We start from the raw sequence: 19,129 nt of genomic DNA, 5'->3' as shown, positions 1-19,129 counted from the left end.
AATGGAGATAGCAGCGGGTCTCAGGAGAATGACCCACTGCTATCTACCCCTCAGCCCCTGGACTATAAATCCCATCATGGATGGAGTCTGTCCATGATGGGAGTAGTAGTCCCAAAAGTCCCAAAACAGTGCCGCAGCCGGGAGATGTGAAAATGCCATCCCTCAGCGCTGCTGTACTACAACTACTCCCATCATGGGACAGCCTCTGTCCCATGTTGGGAGTAGTTGTAGTACAGCAGCGCTGTCCCATGTTGGGAGTAGTTGTAGTACAGCAGCGCTGTCCCATGTTGGGAGTAGTTGTAGTTTAGCATCCCCCAGCTGTCTCGGTAGGACACTTTCCTACGTGTCCTTTTAGGTGGTGTATGTTTTGCACAAAAAAAAGTAGGATTTGCGCAAAAAAAAACTTCAAATTTTTTTGCACAAATAATAAATACAGCTCCACTGCAAAAAGTGGTGTAAGGTGCACCAAACAGTAGACAACTTTGAAAGAAGGTCTACCAAAAATTGTGCAAAAAAAATTGCACAAAAACACAATTGCGCAAAATTTGTAGGGACTATTAGAACATTAAAGTGGTGTAAATCCAATGATAAAATTTCCCCATAGTCCTGAGAAAAAAACAGCTATTCTATTATTTAAATTGGGATGATCTATAGTACATAGTAATAAGTCGACAATACAACTATGTGGTGTCCCGGTACCGCATTGCAGACCGTACCTTGTATGGTGGTCCCCAAAGTCAGAGTTACTACGCTCAGGTAGGGTCCCCCAAGTGGGACAGCCCCTAGTCGCCTCTCTTCTGCTCTAATTCTATGATGTTTATATGTACATATTTAATATGTATATTTAATATAATGTATAGTATACTTACCTTGTTAGCGTCGCAGGACCTTCGGTCATGTGACCATGTTAATTCCTCTATGGTATGTTGGAGGACCTTTGGAGGTCCTTGGGTGACATGTTTACCCATAATTCTATGTAAAGGTGATTGACAGAAGTATTGGACCAATTAGCTCTAGTCCAGCCCCTACCCATATAAGGGAGCTGTGGCCAATTATCGCTCTCTTGGTTTGCTGCTCTCGTGGATGCCGGAATAGCAGGACGGATCTGCGCAACTTTCAAAGACACGCTAGGCCAGAAAACCTACCGGCCTCAGCCTAAACTAAACCGTACGTGAGTTCTAAACTAATCCCCGCTAAAGCTAGCGTGACTACTGGACCGCAACTAAATCCCCTAAATCCAGTGGAACAGCGCATATCAGTCTATGGACTCTAAAACGCTTAAGGTCCCAACCACTGTCAATCTCTAAGAGACTTTGCATGTATAGAGACTGCTTGCATAAAATCTTCAGTAAAGTTCCGACTGTTTTAAGTAAACTCTCCGTTTGTGGACATTCAATTATTCTATACCTCCCTATCGCTCTTGGGAAGGGTGGTGGTAGGACAAGCATTGCAGAGGAGCCCTCACCCTGGCGTCACGAATAGAAAGGGTTAACCAGACACCCTTTAATTACCGCACAGCTACACCCCATATACCCTACTCCCCCAGGCTATCACAACTATCATAGACATTATAAATCATACTCCATTATTAGTCAAATTTCTCAAATCATTTTTACTTTTGGCCTTCTGTTATAGCTACTACTCAAATTAATATACATAGGTTGGCCATAAAAAAATAATAATACCTTCATAGCCATCATTGTCAAGATCTCCAAGATTGGTTATTGCTTCTCCAAACCTTGCTGCATATAGGTCACTTCCAGAAAGTTCATAATCAAGTTCTGACATCTGTCCCTATAAAAGGAAAGTATAAAAGATATGAGTTTATACTTTTCATCGGACAATCGCATGCGTGTCTGAAATCTGTGCTATATAATTAAAGACACATTCACATGTTTTGGGGGTATGTTGCCAGTAGATGTCAGGATACTGGTAAAAAAGTATGCTGTTGTATACCTGAGGCATGCCTGTTGACTTTTATAGACTGTATGTAGTCTAGGGCCAGGCTTGGTATGTTTCCATAATGTGTGTATATATTTATATATATATATATATATATATATATATATATATATATATATATATATATATTATTTAAAAGAAATGGAAAAACTATGTACCTAAAAAAATATATATAAAAATAAAGGAGTATATGTTCTGGAAACAGACACATGTAGACACTAATAGACTATGTTTGGTCTATTATAGTCAATGAGCCCACCGTGGGTACACTGTGGCATACATTGGAATACCTTTTTGCTGGTATTCCAACATATACCAGTGACTTCCTCGGCCTAATGGACAGTAATAATGATATTCATCAACCTGTAAATAATAGTAAAAACTGTAATATGATATATAGTAGGAGACTGAGTACTGTTCATGCATATAGAGAGCAGTATTAGACAAAATGCAATTCAGCTAGTGTACGCGTCTGTCTGCTGAATGGTTGCTATGGGTGATGGTGGTGCTAATATCCGAAGAGTCCAGTATTGCAACAATATCTTAGCAAGTAGAAAGTGATGATAAAGCACTCACCGCAGTCCGGGATTCGGCAACCAACTAGAGCTTTATTCCAAACCAGAGTCGGCAGAGCAGACAGACACACAGGGAGCATAGATGGAACAGGTGAGGCGGGGGCGTGAAGAAGGGTTGGCAACCGGTTTCACGCACTGAGGCGCTTCCTCTGGCCCACGCGTGTGGGCCAGAGGAAGCGCCTCAGTGCGTGAAACCGGTTGCCACCCCTTCTTCACGCCCCCGCCTCACCTGTTCCATCTATGCTCCCTGTGTGTCTGTCTGCTCCTAGACCGACTCTGGTTTGGAATAAAGCTCTAGTTGGTTGCCGAATCCCGGACTCCGGTGAGTGCTTTATCATCACTTTCTACATGCTAAGATATTGTTGCAATACTGTAATATGAATAAGTAATAGTAAAAACTGTAATATCATATTCAACAAGCAATAAATAATAGTAAAATCTGTGATATAATATTCCACAAGCTATAAAGTAAAATAGTAAAAACCGTAATATGGAAATCCCTGGTTCTATCCTGCTGTTCCAGGTTACCCAGTCTCCTACAAACAATCTGACTATTTAGTCTCACATGCTATTCTCATGTATGACTGCATTGCATGTGACATACATCTGTTTCTTGTCTTCTTGGGGGGGGGGGGGGAGGTTAGGGGGGGGGAGTGTTTGTGTTTCTTTTACAAATGTCTAATAATAAATGAGCTAGAAGAAAAACCCAATACAAAACAAAAACAACTATAACATGATATTTAATAAGCTATTAGTGCATTATGGCAGCTGCTGTGTAATAGTTGCTACAAATCAGTGATCACAAAGGTTTGAATGACCCTTAGGCTAGGTTCACACTGTGGAATTTCTGGGCAGAATTTCTGCTGGAGATCAAGCCAGCAGCATTAGGACCGCATGGACTACATTGCAGTCCCCATAGATGGCAATGCAGTTCTGAGCAGATCTCCCAAAAAGATCCACCCAGAAATGCATTGCAGTCTATGGTGGCAGCAATGCAGTCTGCTCGGTCCTAGTGCCGCCGGCTCGATCTCCGGCAGAAATTCTGCCCAGAAATTCTGCAGTGTGAACCCAGCCTTATAGTGACACCCTTATGGTTACAAATGAGTTCTTTATTTCCTGTTTGATTCGATCACATAGTATCATGTATCAGTACAGAGAAAATTCTTCTTTTTAGCTGTTTCTAATTCAAAACTACTACATTGGGCAATTTTACTATATATAGAATGTTCCACATTAACCAATTGATGATTTAAAGGGGTACTCCGGCGCTAAGACATCTTATCCCCTATCCAAAGGACCTCCGCCGCTGGGGACACCGTGATCTTGCACCCCGTTATAATCAGTCCCGTTATAATCAGTACAATCATGGGGGCCGGAGCATTGTGGCGTCCCGCCCCTGCCCTGTGTGATGTCACACTCTGCCCCCTCAATGCAAGCCTATGGGAGGGGGCGTGACAGCTGTCACGCCCCCTCCCCATATTCTTGCATTGAGGGGGTGAAGCGTGATGTCACACGGGGGCGGGGCCGTGATGTCACAATGCTCCGGCCCCCGTAATCGTCAGTAATCAGACCCGGAGCGAACATGCTCCGAGGACTGATTATATCGGGGTGCTGGGTGCAAGATCATGGGGGTCCCCACGATCAGGCATCTTATCCCCTATCCTTTGGATAGGGGGATAAGATGTCTTAGCGCTGGAGTACCCCTTTAAGCTGTAAATATACAGTCTGAGGTCCTATGCTCAACTTCACAGGTCTACCCTTACATAGAAAATTCTATGATGATCTTACATATCACATAACATTTTTACAGCCTGCTTAGAGGGTGCATGAACACTTAGGGGGAGATTTATCAATGTCGGTGGGAGGTAGAAATCATTTAAACCATGTCAGTGCTTTCTATGTTTTGCATGTCTGTGCAAAATGTATTAACCGTGCGCAAGCTTGTTGATAAATTTTGCTCAAACATAGACATTCCTTCATGTTTCTACCGTCTGACACATTGGTACGTGCACTCCTCAGAGTTCTATATTTGCACAAAATCTGTTGCCTTTGCACAATGTTTTAATATCTAAACAAAAAATGCGCAATAGTAAATTAGTGTGTACAGCATTTTTCTTTCGACGGTACACGAGCACGTAGAGAACATTGGAATATATTCTATAAAGAAAGACGCACAAAAAAGATGCAATGAAAGTCGCTGCGCAAATTTTTGCACAAAAAAATACACAAGAAAAAGGTGTAAACTCAATGATAAATCTCCCCCTTAGTCCATACATTGAATGTAATAATAAAACAGTATAGAGCAACCTCTTAAGATTCCTCTTCTAGTGGCTCTAGGCAGCCAAGATATTATGTTTTACATTAGTATCTCTGCAGGGGACTTGGGGCTCTGTACCAGCCCAGCAGAACGCCTACATTTTAGGCCTAAAAAAAATCAAGAGGTTTAGAGTTAGATCATCTTAGACAGACACCCATCAATTTTAATCTATAACTCTAATGTGTCCTTATTGTGTTGATCCAGAGGATGACAAAAAAAAACCTTATGAGACTGATGCCAATTCCCCATACAGAGGGGGGAAATTTCTTCCCGACTCCAATATGGCAATCAGAAGAGATCCCTGGATCAATGTTCTGTCCTTATAAATCTAGTATCCATAACCTGTAATGTAATCACTGTCCAAAAACATGTCAATGCCCTTTTTGAACTATTTTACTGAGTTCACCATGGCCACTTCTTTTGGGAGAGAGTTCCACAGTGTCACTGCTCTTACAGTAAAGAATCCTCATCTGAGCTGGTGTAGAAACCTTCTTTCCTTTAGACGTAGAGGATGCCCCCTTGTTATAGATGCCGTCCTGGATATACATAGATCATGGGAGAAATCTCTATACTGCCCCCTGATATATTTATACAGTTATTTGGCCGCCACTAAACCATCTTTTTTCTAAATAAAGTAATCCTAATACTGATAATCTTTCTGGGTACTGTAGTCCTCCCATTCCCCGTATTACTCTGGTATCCCATATTTGAACTCTCTCTAACTTCACTATATCGTTCTTGAACAATGGTGTCCAGTACTGTACACAGTATTCCATCTGTGGTCTTTGTATGGTCCATGAAAAAAAAAACTCTCTTTTTTTTATAGAACTCTGTCTTGTACTGTCCATAATTTCAGCCAGAAATGCAAGACTAAGTTGACAATTGGATGTTAACATTCTCCCTTGGGGGTGTGCCTCTACACAGGCTAATGCTGAACACTGATTGGACGCTGTCAGAATATATAGGGACACAACTGGTAACACCCAGTTGTCAATTTATTTCTAAATTTCTAGGATAAATACCACAAAGGGGTTTAGAATTAGAGAATGCAGTATTTACTGAAACAGAAGTGTCCAGAGAATTGACTGGTCATCTTTATGAAATTACAGATTAATAAGGGGTTAAATGTTTTCAAGAGTGGAAAAATGTGCAAAAAAATCTGTTCCACTATCTGTATTTAAATAGTAGATAAAGCTGATCATTTTCTTGATGCGCCGCCCAGGGCACGAGGCTTTTATTTCCGAACCTGTAGATAGTTCTCTACAAGCAACTGAATCTTATCAGACTTTACACTGATGTTCTTTTATCTTATCTCATAGCAAACATTTCAAGATATTCACCACCAAGACAAAGGAAAAACTCGTGCCTTAGCAACAACAAATATTTCTATTCATGAGTATCACAGTAACATCTTCATGTTCGGAAACAAAGTTGCATTCATACTAGAAAGGGCATTCTGCGCAAAGGAATTCTTAGTCATTGAAATCACATGTCCTATATTAGTCCTATATAAGCTGATTGTGGCTTAAAAAGGGGACACAGGGGAATGACTGTGATCTTTTTTCTGTTCATTACTAGTGTTGCTCGCGAATATTCGCAATTCGAATTTTAATTGCAAATATCGCATATTTGCGAATTCGTGAATATTGCGAATATAGCACTATATAATCGTAATTACGAATATTTGTTTTTTTCGCATATGCGCATATTCGCGAATATTGAGTCCTCCCTTAATGGTATAGGGAACTGTGACTAGTGCATTAACTCTGTGATTTTTTTTGCCACTGACACCAATAGCCCCATTGTGGTCTATGGGGATCTCATGGCATGTAAAACAGTAAGCTAAGCAGGACTGTCTTGGCAGCACAGTGGGTGGGAGACCACCACATGTTTGAGTCCTGGGGTGGGACAGAGTGTTACAATGTTGTGGTTAAACTTTACTTTACTGGAAACGCTGCTGAGTTGCCCATAGAAACCAATTAGATCGCTTCTTTCATTTTTCACAATGCCTCTGCAAAATGAAAGAAGCAATCTGATTGGTTGCTATGGGCAACTCAGAAACTTTTCCTTTGGACAGGTTTTGATAAATCTCCCTCTCTGGGGGAGATTCATCAAAACCAGTGTAGAGAAAGAGTTGTGCAGTTGCCCATAGCAACCAATCAGATTGTTTCCTTCATTTTTGAAAAGGCCTCTGGAAAATGAAGGAGGCAATCTGAGTTGCCCATAGCAAATGAAAGAAGCAATCTGATTGGTTGCTATGTGCAACTCAGCAGCGTTTCCAGTAAAGTAAAGTTTAACCACAACATTGTAACACTCTGTCCAACCCCGGAACTCGAACCCATGGTGGTCTCCCATCCACTGTGGTGCCAAGACAGTCCTGCTTAGCTTACTGTTTTATATGCTGTGAGATCCCCATAGACCACAATGGGCCTATTAGTTTCAATGTGCAAAAAATCACAGAGTTAATGCACTAGTCACAGTTCCCTATACCATTACAGAAGGGAGGACTCAATATTTGCGAATATGCGCATACATTTTCGCATATGCGCAAAAAACGAATATAACGAATATGCGAATTTCGCAGATACATGAATAATATTCGTCCATATATTTGCTAAATATCGCGAATTCGAATATGGCCTATGCCGCTCATTAGAGATGAGCGAACTTACAGTAAATTCGATTCATCACGAACTTCTCGGCTCGGCAGTTGATGACTTTTCCTGCATAAATTAGTTCAGCTTTCCGGTGCTCCGGTGGGCTGGAATAGGTGGATACAGTCCTAGGAAAGAGTCTCCTAGGACTGCATCCATCTTTTCCAGCCCACGGGAGCACCTGAAAGCTGAACTAATTTATGCAGGAAAAGTCATCAACTGCCGAGCCGAGAAGTTCGTGACAAATCGAATTTACTGTAAGTTCGCTCATCTCTACCGCTCATCACTATTCCTTACGTACAGTATATGGATAAGCAGCATAGATTTTATTAAAGATTGCTTCTTCCTATCATTAGGGCAATCCCTTTGAGACAAAAAGAAAGTTAAAGAAAAATCATTTAAAAAATATTAGTAAGGAAAAAGCGAAAACAAAAACATGCAAATGTACAATAAATTAATAGGGGTCAAGACAAAGCATACCTTTAAAGAGAATTTGTCATTAGAAAATGACCTATTATTTAAATTAGGTTTTATGCTAAACATATTTTTTGTGAACTTTTTTCCAGTTTTCCTTTTTACTATCTAAATTTTAAAATAAATTTGAAATCTTGGGGATCTCATTTTGGCCTAAAACAACGCTGAGACTTCCTGTTTTGTCTCTGATCATAAGAAAGAGGCTGCTAGAAAGTGATCTGTACAGCATAACAGCAAAAGGTGATAGCAGTGTATAGATAAGACAATAGACGAAGCTCACAACACAGCCTCCCCTTCCCTGTGAGATGACCTATGCAAAGGTTATAGAGAATGCCCAGTAACATCTCCAGTTTATGTGAATGGGACAGGTCCTGTCCATTGTTGTCTATATCGATGGAACTTGCAGTAAACATATCTCTAAATGCTGTTAAGAACAGCTCAGGCAAGATTACTGTTCCCATAATAATGTACAAAAAACTATAATAAAAATAATAATAATAATAATTAAAAAAAATTACAAATCAGAAAAAAGAAACAGTTTAGAAAAAAGAACACATTCCCTTAAAGAGCATATGGTTTTTGAGTCTAAGCCACTCCCATGTGTTCTATCTGTGCTTGCATGGTCAGTGTCACGATGCCGGCTGGCAGGTAGTGGATCCTCTGTGCCAGAGAGGGATTGGCGTGGACCGTGCTAGTGGACCGGTTCTAAGCCACTACTGGTTTTCACCAGAGCCCGCCGCAAAGCGGGATGGTCTTGCTGCGGCGGTAGTGACCAGGTCGTATCCACTAGCAACGGCTCACCTCTCTGGCTGCTGAAGATAGGCGCGGTACAAGGGAGTAGGCAGAAGCAAGGTCGGACGTAGCAGAAGGTCGGGGCAGGCAGCAAGGATCGTAGTCAGGGGCAACGGCAGAAGGTCTGGAACACAGGCTAGGAACACACAAGGAACGCTTTCACTGGCACAATGGCAACAAGATCCGGCAAGGGAGTGCAGGGGAAGTGAGGTGATATAGGGAAGTGCACAGGTGAACACACTAATTGGAACCACTGCGCCAATCAGCGGCGCAGTGGCCCTTTAAATCGCAGAGACCCGGCGCGCGCGCGCCCTAGGGAGCGGGGCCGCGCGCGCCGGGACAGAACAGACGGAGAGCGAGTCAGGTAGGGGAGCCGGGGTGCGCATCGCGAGCGGGCGCTACCCGCATCGCGAATCGCATCCCGGCTGGCAGCGGAATCGCAGCGCCCCGGGTCAGAGGACGTGACCGGAGCGCTGCAGCGGGGGGAGTGAAGCGAGCGCTCCGGGGAGGAGCGGGGACCCGGAGCGCTCGGCGTAACAGTACCCCCCCCCCTTGGGTCTCCCCCTCTTCTTAGAGCCTGAGAACCTGAGGAGCAGACTTTTGTCTAGGATGTTGTCCTCAGGTTCCCAGGATCTCTCTTCAGGACCACAACCCTCCCAGTCCACTAAAAAAAAATTTTTCCCTCTGACCTTTTTGGCAGCTAAGATTTCTTTGACCGAGAAGATGTCCGAGGAGCCGGAAACAGGAGTGGGAGGAACAGATTTGGGAGAAAAACGGTTGAGGATGAGTGGTTTGAGAAGAGAGACGTGAAAGGCATTAGGGATACGAAGAGAAGGAGGAAGAAGAAGTTTATAAGAGACAGGATTAATTTGACACAAAATTTTGAAAGGACCAAGATAGCGTGGTCCCAACTTGTAGCTAGGGACACGGAAGCGGACATATTTAGCGGAGAGCCATACCTTGTCTCCAGGGGAAAAAACGGGAGGGGCTCTTCTTTTCTTATCCGCGAACTTCTTCATGCGTGATGAAGCCTGTAAGAGAGAATTTTGGGTCTCTCTCCATATGATGGAAAGGTCACGAGAAATTTCATCCACAGCGGGCAGACCAGAGGGCAAGGGAGTAGGGAGGGGGGGAAGAGGGTGACGGCCGTACACCACGAAAAATGGGGATTTGGAGGAAGACTCAGAGACCCTGAAGTTATACGAGAATTCGGCCCATGGGAGGAGATCTGCCCAGTCATCCTGGCGGGAGGAAACAAAATGTCGCAAATAATCACCCAAGATCTGGTTAATTCTTTCTACTTGTCCATTGGACTGGGGATGATATGCAGAAGAAAAATTTAATTTAATCTTGAGTTGTTTACAGAGAGCCCTCCAGAATTTAGACACGAATTGGACGCCTCTATCCGAGACAATCTGCGTAGGCAACCCGTGAAGACGAAAAATGTGTACAAAAAATTGTTTAGCCAACTGAGGCGCAGAAGGAAGACCAGGAAGAGGGATGAAATGTGCCATTTTGGAGAATCGATCAACGACCACCCAAATAACAGTGTTGCCACGGGAAGGGGGTAAATCAGTAATAAAATCCATACCAATCAGAGACCAAGGCTGTTCGGGGACAGGCAGAGGATGAAGAAAACCAGCGGGCTTCTGGCGAGGAGTCTTATCCCGGGCACAGATAGTGCAGGCTCGCACAAAGTCCACAACATCCGTCTCCAGAGTCGGCCACCAATAGAAGCGGGAGATGAGTTGCACAGATTTCTTGATACCCGCATGACCTGCGAGATGGGAGGAGTGACCCCATTTGAGGATTCCGAGGCGTTGGCGAGGAGAAACAAAGGTCTTTCCTGGAGGAGTCTGCCTGATGGAGGCAGGAGAAGTGGAGATCAGGCAGTCAGGTGGAATGATGTGTTGCGGAGAGAGTTCAACTTCTGAGGCATCCGAGGAACGAGAGAGAGCATCGGCCCTAATGTTCTTATCGGCAGGACGAAAGTGAATCTCAAAATTAAATCGGGCAAAGAACAGAGACCACCGGGCCTGGCGAGGATTCAGCCGTTGGGCAGACTGGAGGTAGGAGAGGTTCTTGTGGTCGGTGTAGATAATAACAGGAGAACTTGATCCCTCCAACAGATGCCTCCATTCCTCAAGTGCTAATTTAATGGCTAGAAGCTCTCGATCCCCGATGGAGTAGTTCCTCTCCGCTGGAGAGAAGGTCCTAGAGAAAAAACCACAAGTGACAGCATGCCCGGAAGAATTTTTTTGTAGAAGAACAGCTCCAGCTCCCACTGAGGAGGCATCAACCTCCAATAGGAAGGGTTTGGAAGGGTCAGGTCTGGAGAGGACGGGAGCCGAAGAAAAGGCAGACTTGAGTCGTTTAAAGGCGTCTTCTGCTTGAGGAGGCCAGGACTTGGGATCAGCATTTTTTTTGGTTAAAGCCACGATAGGAGCCACAATGGTAGAAAAATGTGGAATAAATTGCCTGTAATAATTGGCGAACCCCAAAAAGCGTTGGATAGCACGGAGTCCGGAGGGGCGTGGCCAATCTAAGACGGCAGAAAGTTTGTCTGGATCCATCTGTAGTCCCTGGCCAGAGACCAAATATCCTAGAAAAGGAAGAGATTGGCATTCAAACAGACATTTCTCAATTTTGGCATAGAGTTGGTTGTCACGAAGTCTCTGAAGAACCATACGGACATGCTGGCGGTGTTCTTCTAGATTGGCAGAAAAAATTAGGATATCGTCCAGATATACAACAACACAGGAGTATAACAGATCACGAAAAATTTCATTGACAAAGTCTTGGAAGACGGCAGGGGCGTTGCACAGGCCAAAGGGCATGACCAGATACTCAAAGTGTCCATCTCTGGTGTTAAATGCCGTTTTCCACTCGTCCCCCTCTCTGATGCGGATGAGGTTATAGGCGCCTCTTAAGTCCAATTTAGTAAAGATGTGGGCACCTTGGAGGCGATCAAAGAGTTCAGAGATGAGGGGTAAGGGGTAGCGGTTCTTAACCGTGATTTTATTAAGACCGCGGTAGTCAATGCAAGGACATGGGAGCCATCTTTTTTGGACACAAAGAAAAATCCGGCTCCGGCAGGAGAGGAGGATTTACGGATAAAGCCCTTTTTAAGATTCTCCTGGACGTATTCGGACATGGCAAGAGTCTCTGGGGCAGAGAGAGGATAAATTCTGCCCCGGGGTGGAGTAGTGCCCGGGAGGAGGTCGATAGGGCAATCATAAGGCCTGTGAGGAGGTAGAGTCTCAGCTTGTTTTTTGCAGAAAACATCCGCGAAGTCCATATAGGCCTTAGGGAGACCGGTTACTGGAGGAACCACAGAGTTACGGCAAGGGTTACTGGGAACCGGTTTTAGACAGTTCTTGGAACAAGAGGACCCCCAACTCTTGATCTCCCCAGTGGACCAATCCAGGGTTGGGGAATGAAGTTGAAGCCAGGGAAGTCCAAGGAGAATTTCCGAGGTGCAATTGGGGAGGACCAAAAGTTCAATCCTCTCATGATGAGATCCGATGCTCATAAGAAGGGGCTCCGTGCGGAAACGTATGGTACAGTCCAATCTTTCATTATTTACACAATTGATGTAGAGGGGTCTGGCGAGACTGGTCACGGGGATGTTGAACCTGTTGACGAGAGAGGCCAAAATAAAATTTCCTGCAGATCCAGAGTCCAAGAAGGCCACTGTAGAGAAGGAGAAGGCAGAGGCAGACATCCGCACAGGCACAGTAAGACGTGGAGAAGCAGAGTAGACATCAAGGACTGTCTCACCTTTGTGCGGAGTCAGCGTACGTCTTTCCAGGCGGGGAGGACGGATAGGACAATCCCTCAGGAAGTGTTCGGTACTAGCACAGTACAGGCAGAGGTTCTCCATACGGCGTCGTGTCCTCTCTTGAGGTGTCAGGCGAGACCGGTCGACCTGCATAGCCTCCACGGCGGGAGGCACAGGAACAGATTGCAGGGGACCAGAGGAGAGAGGAGCCGAGGAGAAGAAACGCCTCGTGCGAACAGAGTCCATATCTTGGCGGAGTTCCTGACGCCTTTCGGAAAAACGCATGTCAATGCGAGTGGCTAGGTGAATAAGTTCATGTAGATTAGCAGGAATTTCTCGTGCGGCCAGAACATCTTTAATGTTGCTGGATAGGCCTTTTTTGAAGGTCGCGCAGAGGGCCTCATTATTCCAGGACAATTCTGAAGCAAGAGTACGGAATTGTACGGCATACTCGCCAACGGAAGAATTACCCTGGACCAGGTTCAACAGGGCAGTCTCAGCAGAAGAGGCTCGGGCAGGTTCCTCAAAGACACTTCGGATTTCCGAGAAGAAGGAGTGTACAGAGGCAGTGACGGGGTCATTGCGGTCCCAGAGCGGTGTGGCCCATGACAGGGCTTTTCCGGACAGAAGGCTGACTACGAAAGCCACCTTAGACCTTTCAGTGGGAAACAGGTCCGACATCATCTCCAGATGCAGGGAACATTGGGAAAGAAAGCCACGGCAAAACTTAGAGTCCCCATCAAATTTATCCGGCAAGGATAAGCGTATCCCAGGAGCGGCCACTCGCTGCGGAGGAGGTGCAGGAGCTGGCGGAGGAGATGACTGCTGAAGCTGTGGTAGTAACTGTTGTAGCATAACGGTCAGTTGAGACAGCTGTTGGCCTTGTTGCGCTATCTGTTGTGACTGCTGGGCGACCACCGTGGTGAGGTCAGCGACAACTGGCAGAGGAACTTCAGCGGGATCCATGGCCGGATCTACTGTCACGATGCCGGCTGGCAGGTAGTGGATCCTCTGTGCCAGAGAGGGATTGGCGTGGACCGTGCTAGTGGACCGGTTCTAAGCCACTACTGGTTTTCACCAGAGCCCGCCGCAAAGCGGGATGGTCTTGCTGCGGCGGTAGTGACCAGGTCGTATCCACTAGCAACGGCTCACCTCTCTGGCTGCTGAAGATAGGCGCGGTACAAGGGAGTAGGCAGAAGCAAGGTCGGACGTAGCAGAAGGTCGGGGCAGGCAGCAAGGATCGTAGTCAGGGGCAACGGCAGAAGGTCTGGAACACAGGCTAGGAACACACAAGGAACGCTTTCACTGGCACAATGGCAACAAGATCCGGCAAGGGAGTGCAGGGGAAGTGAGGTGATATAGGGAAGTGCACAGGTGAACACACTAATTGGAACCACTGCGCCAATCAGCGGCGCAGTGGCCCTTTAAATCGCAGAGACCCGGCGCGCGCGCGCCCTAGGGAGCGGGGCCGCGCGCGCCGGGACAGAACAGACGGAGAGCGAGTCAGGTAGGGGAGCCGGGGTGCGCATCGCGAGCGGGCGCTACCCGCATCGCGAATCGCATCCCGGCTGGCAGCGGAATCGCAGCGCCCCGGGTCAGAGGACGTGACCGGAGCGCTGCAGCGGGGGGAGTGAAGCGAGCGCTCCGGGGAGGAGCGGGGACCCGGAGCGCTCGGCGTAACAGTCAGTATACATACTACACGCTGTGACAATTTTGTTTGACTTTTTTTAACACCTTTTTTGATGTTAGGCTTTTCTTTTTAAAACAAATCAAACGAAGGTGGTTTAATAAAACGTAATACAGGATCAGGCATTTTTTACATGCAAAAAAAAAGGTAAAATCAATGGCTAGAATTAACATCCATCCTATTTATTCTTATAACAGCATTGCTGCATATTATACTGGATGTGCAAATATTACCAGTTCAAAGATGACAAAGCACTACACAAACAAGTAATGTAAAACTGAGAAGTCTTCTGACTGAAGTGTGGACAGGAAAGAAAGACAAAATGTAGTTACCATTACCCCACACCACATACACACCCTTTGCAGGTGCTGTCTTACACTTGTATATCAATCTCATCAAAGCCATATACAATTACATAACTGCATAAACGATAAACTACAGGATTTGAATTGAAAGTCGAAAGAGAAAAAAAGGAACCTATTTGCTGTGTATATGTATATATATATATATATATATATATATATATATATATATACAGTATATATATACATACACACACACACATGTATATATATATATATATATATATATATATATATATATATATTTATAAATAGATACACAAACATACACATTAGGACATGTTTATAACATTTTTCAAGTTTTATGATCTTTATGTGTGAGAAGCTCTTACAATTTCTGTAGGAACAAACCTCTATAGCACATTCTACCGTCACAGTCTAATGCACATTTACTGCTTATTTGCTAAATTTATCATCGTGGGAACAACACAACATAAAATAGAACTGCTAGTAAACAAATCAGATGTGCAAACTCCCATGTCATTGGTGCCAAGGACACGTATTCACAATAAGCTGATAATGAAAGCCGTGGTGCAATGGTTTAGGTGCACAAACATGATACTGTACATGCAAGAGTCAACATATATTTCAGAAAAATATCAGTAGAGGAGGGAATATATTATGGGTCACACATAGCGCTTATGCAACATATTTCATGTTGCAAGAAATCTGCGCAGCTAGAAATACGCTGCACAAATACGCAGCCCTGTGTGTGCAGTAAGGTTTGGAGGCTGGCCCCGGCATCAAAGTCACATGGGCACACACCGGGTCGCATCCAAACATTACTGCACACACAGGGCTGTAGTGGGGAAAGCCCTGTGTGACTGCTTATAGCAAAACATGCAGCATATTTACCACTGCACAGTGGATTTCTCGCAGTGTGAAATACGCTGCTTATGTGCTATGTTTCATCCTACCCTAAAAGACATTGGAGGAAGGGCAGTGATTTTTCAGCCCTATGCCTTGTGTGTTTGTAAAAAGTAAATTTTTTTGCTGCGAACAGCTTTTTTAGTGTAAACATTTTGGGGGAGATTTATCAAAACCTGTGCAGAGGAAGAGTGGTGCAGTTGCCCATAGCAACCAATCAGATTGCATCTTTCATTTTCCACAGGCCTCTTTAGAGGCCTGTGGAAAATGAAAGAAGCAATCTGATTGGTTGCTATGGGCAACTGCACCACTCTTCCTCTGCACAGGTTTTGATAAATCTCACCCTTTGTGACTTGTTGCCAAGTGGGCAGTGCGTGTTGCCACACAAAGGGGGCATGGCGCTATAGACGTTCCAAATTTATTAGAATTTATGCCGGCAAACAGCCAAAAATTTTAACTAAAATCTGTCCTAGTAAATATTATTGAGGGCGTACAGGCGCCTGAGGTGCGCCTTCTAAAATCTGCATGTCTGGAATTTGTTAAGTTTGACATGTGAGACACCTGTCTTAATAAATCACCCCCCCCCCCCCAATGATTTAATACATTCTTCAGAATTAAGCTTGAACTATTTTAAGTAAATATTATAAATTTAGAGAAATCTTTAGTCCTCCTTAAAATAAATATTATTTAACAACTGCGTCCCACATTCCGTGTGTGGCAATGTTCACTTGGCCGAAAATGTGTGGAATGTCCACTCGGAAAACAATGTTGAACATTCCGCACATTTACTTGATGAGGCGGCACTAGGACCGCCCAGGAATGGGCTGTGTCCATAGACGGCAATGCATTTCCGAGCGGTATCTGCAGAAACAACAAGCAGGTTCAATGTTTCTGCGGACGCTGGCATTGGGATTTCGGCCATGTGCACAGTGCAGCTGAATCTTATTGAAATCAATAGGAATATTGCCATGAAATACTGTCGTGTGAACATAGGCTATGCAAGATGGCCAAAGAGACATGTTAACAAAAATTATTAAAGGGGTACTCCTCCCCTAGACATCTTATCCCCTATCCCCGAGATGTCTGACCCCCCCGAGATCTCTGCTGTGGCACTCCAGTAATCTGGTGCATGGAACCAACTTCGCTCTGTGCCGTATGACTAGCGATGCGGTGCCGAAGGCTCAAGACGACACAGACCCCTTGTGACGTCATGCCCCCAACCATAGACTTACATTGAGGGGGCATGGCAAAGCGTTATGAGGGGGCGCAGACGGCGTTCTAAATGAATGCCGGGTGCTACAGGGAGATAGCAGGGGGTCCCAGCAGCGGGACACCGCAATCAGACATCTTATCCCCCATCCTTTGGATAGGGGATAAAATGGCTAGGGGCAAAGTACCCCTTTAAACTACATATGGGAGGAGGGGACTTTCAAATAGGATATATGTCAGTGATTTCTAAACCATGTGCCTCCAGCTGTTGCAAAACTACAACTCCCAACCAACGGCTGTCTGGGCATGCTGGGAATTGTACTTTTGCAACATTTGTCGAAGGTTTTCTCTCATGGTAAAACGGTAGTAAATCGCTGTGTTAGGCAATATGTTGTCAGTGTTAACTATGGATTCCCATGCAGCCTGGCAGAAACATTCATCATAGACTTCTACAGTGAAAAATAGAAAATTATTTCCACTCACACCAATATATCGGCTTTTGTGAGAAACAGATGAGATGGGAAAGCTAATGAATAACCTTCTGGTCTCATTACACAACTTCACGTTATTCCTATTATAACGAATGGCGATATAATCTGCGAAGTGATGAACACTTAGTGACATGCAATCTTAATACCATTATCACCTAATGCTATCACATTGCATCAACCTCATAACAAGTTGCTGTTTTTTTCCCATGCAACCTGTGAAGTCAGCTGTCATCCTACATTGTAACCTGGTGTAGACATTAATAGGACTGTGCATTAGTAAAAATCAATTACAGGGGAGAGGGGGGGGGGGGGGGGTGATTAATATCGAAATGGTGTACGGTGCCATTGCCCATAGCAACCAATCAGAGCCCTACTTTCATTTTTTCTTTTTTTTAAAGGCATCTTTAAAAAGGCAGTCTGATTGGTTGCAATGGGCAACTGTGCAACACATTCTCTGCAAAGGTTTTGATAAATCTCCTTTTCTGGGTAAGGTCACACACAGCGTATCCGCAAAGTATTTGATGCTGCAGATGCGTTACAGAGCAACGGCAGAGTCAGCTTTGTGTAGCTCTGTATGTCTGCTCATAGTGGCGGATTTCTGGAGCCAGTCAGGAGCTACCCGGTCGTAGCAGGGAGCTTGCTCTGAGGTCACTCTGTGACTGCGGGCAGCTCATCCACAGTGTCAATTACGCTGTGGATGCACTGTGTAAGACCTTACCCTTACTATGTATTTATGTCAAAGCCTGGTCAGACGAATGGGTTGCAAATAATTGGTGAACTTGTAACTTAAAACATTGGCAAGTCAGTGTCACAAATAGTGGTAAATTGTGAGCGCTACCCATAGCTGCTTGTGTTAGAGCATCTTTAATATAGTATTGCTTGTTTACCCATATACACACAGAAGTTATCGTTTGGAGGTTCTGAGAAATAACACTTTGTGTAAATAAGTTGACCTAATGTCCGTTCATCGGCTGCTGCATTCTTATACATTTCAATAAAGAGGTGAGGCCTCTGTTTATAGCCCTTTCAATTAAAAAGGTATGAGTAGTCGTTAACAGCCTAGCTTGCATTGCCTTGAAGGAGTTATCCAGGAATAAAAAAGTTATTTTGTCTAAAAACAGCACCACACCTATCCTCAGGTTGTGTGGGGTATTACAACTTGGCCATGCATTTCTATACTGGGAAAAGATATGCAAAGTAGCTTTTTTCTAGAAAACAACAACAACCTTGTTCTCTGTTGCCGCCTATTAGAGGTAGCATCCCTGCAAGTCAAAATCCCATGCTTTATAAAGAGCCTTAAAACATGACTGAGGAATGTATGCCAAGTGCGAATCTCTAACCTAAGGAAGTCGCCTGTCTGTAGACAGCTGTTTCAGGATGTTTGTCAGTACTAGTGTTGAGTGGCATAGGCTATATTCGAATTTGCGATATTTCATGAATATAGGGACGAATATTCGTCATGTATTCGCTAAATTCGCATATTCGTAATATTCGCGTTTTTTCGCATATGCGTAAATTCGCATATGGGAAAATTTGCATATGTGAAAATTTATGAACTTTATAGCAAGTATACCAGTGTAAGGCTGGGTTCACACTACGTTTTGTCCCATACGGGACAGCATACGGCAGGGGGAGCTGAAAACCCGTATGCGGTCCCGTATGTAATTCATTTCAATGAGCTGACCGGAGTGAAACGAAGACTCCGGTTGGCTCATTTTTGCCCACTATGATGTGCATCACTATGATGTGTACTGTGATAAAAAAAAAAAAAAAGCTAATATTCGTAATTTTCTAATATATAGTGCTATATTCGCGAATTCGCGAATATGCGATATTCTCGAATAAAATTCGAATTGTGAATATTCGCGAGCAACACTAGTCAGTACAGGAGGGGGTAAAGTTTCTCCCTGAGGAAGAGTTAGAAAGGGAGCCATAGGACAAGCTCCTTTCCCCAAGTA

At 44.4% G+C, this 19,129-nt stretch overlaps 1 protein-coding gene across 1 annotated transcript in view; it reads right to left on the bottom strand.

Moving 5' to 3' along the window:
* ITGA4 (integrin subunit alpha 4) overlaps window positions 1–19,129 on the bottom strand; it is a 155,561-nt gene that overhangs the window by 71,861 nt on the left and 64,571 nt on the right. The window contains exon 10 of the mRNA XM_056534623.1: window positions 1,686–1,794. Within this exon, the coding sequence (XP_056390598.1) occupies window positions 1,686–1,794 (109 nt within the window). The remainder of the gene's footprint in view (window positions 1–1,685; window positions 1,795–19,129) is intronic.

This window comes from Hyla sarda, chromosome 8, assembly GCF_029499605.1.
Source record: "Hyla sarda isolate aHylSar1 chromosome 8, aHylSar1.hap1, whole genome shotgun sequence".
Classification (NCBI taxonomy): Eukaryota; Metazoa; Chordata; class Amphibia; order Anura; family Hylidae; genus Hyla; species Hyla sarda.
This window is presented reverse-complemented; position numbering and strand designations above follow the sequence as displayed.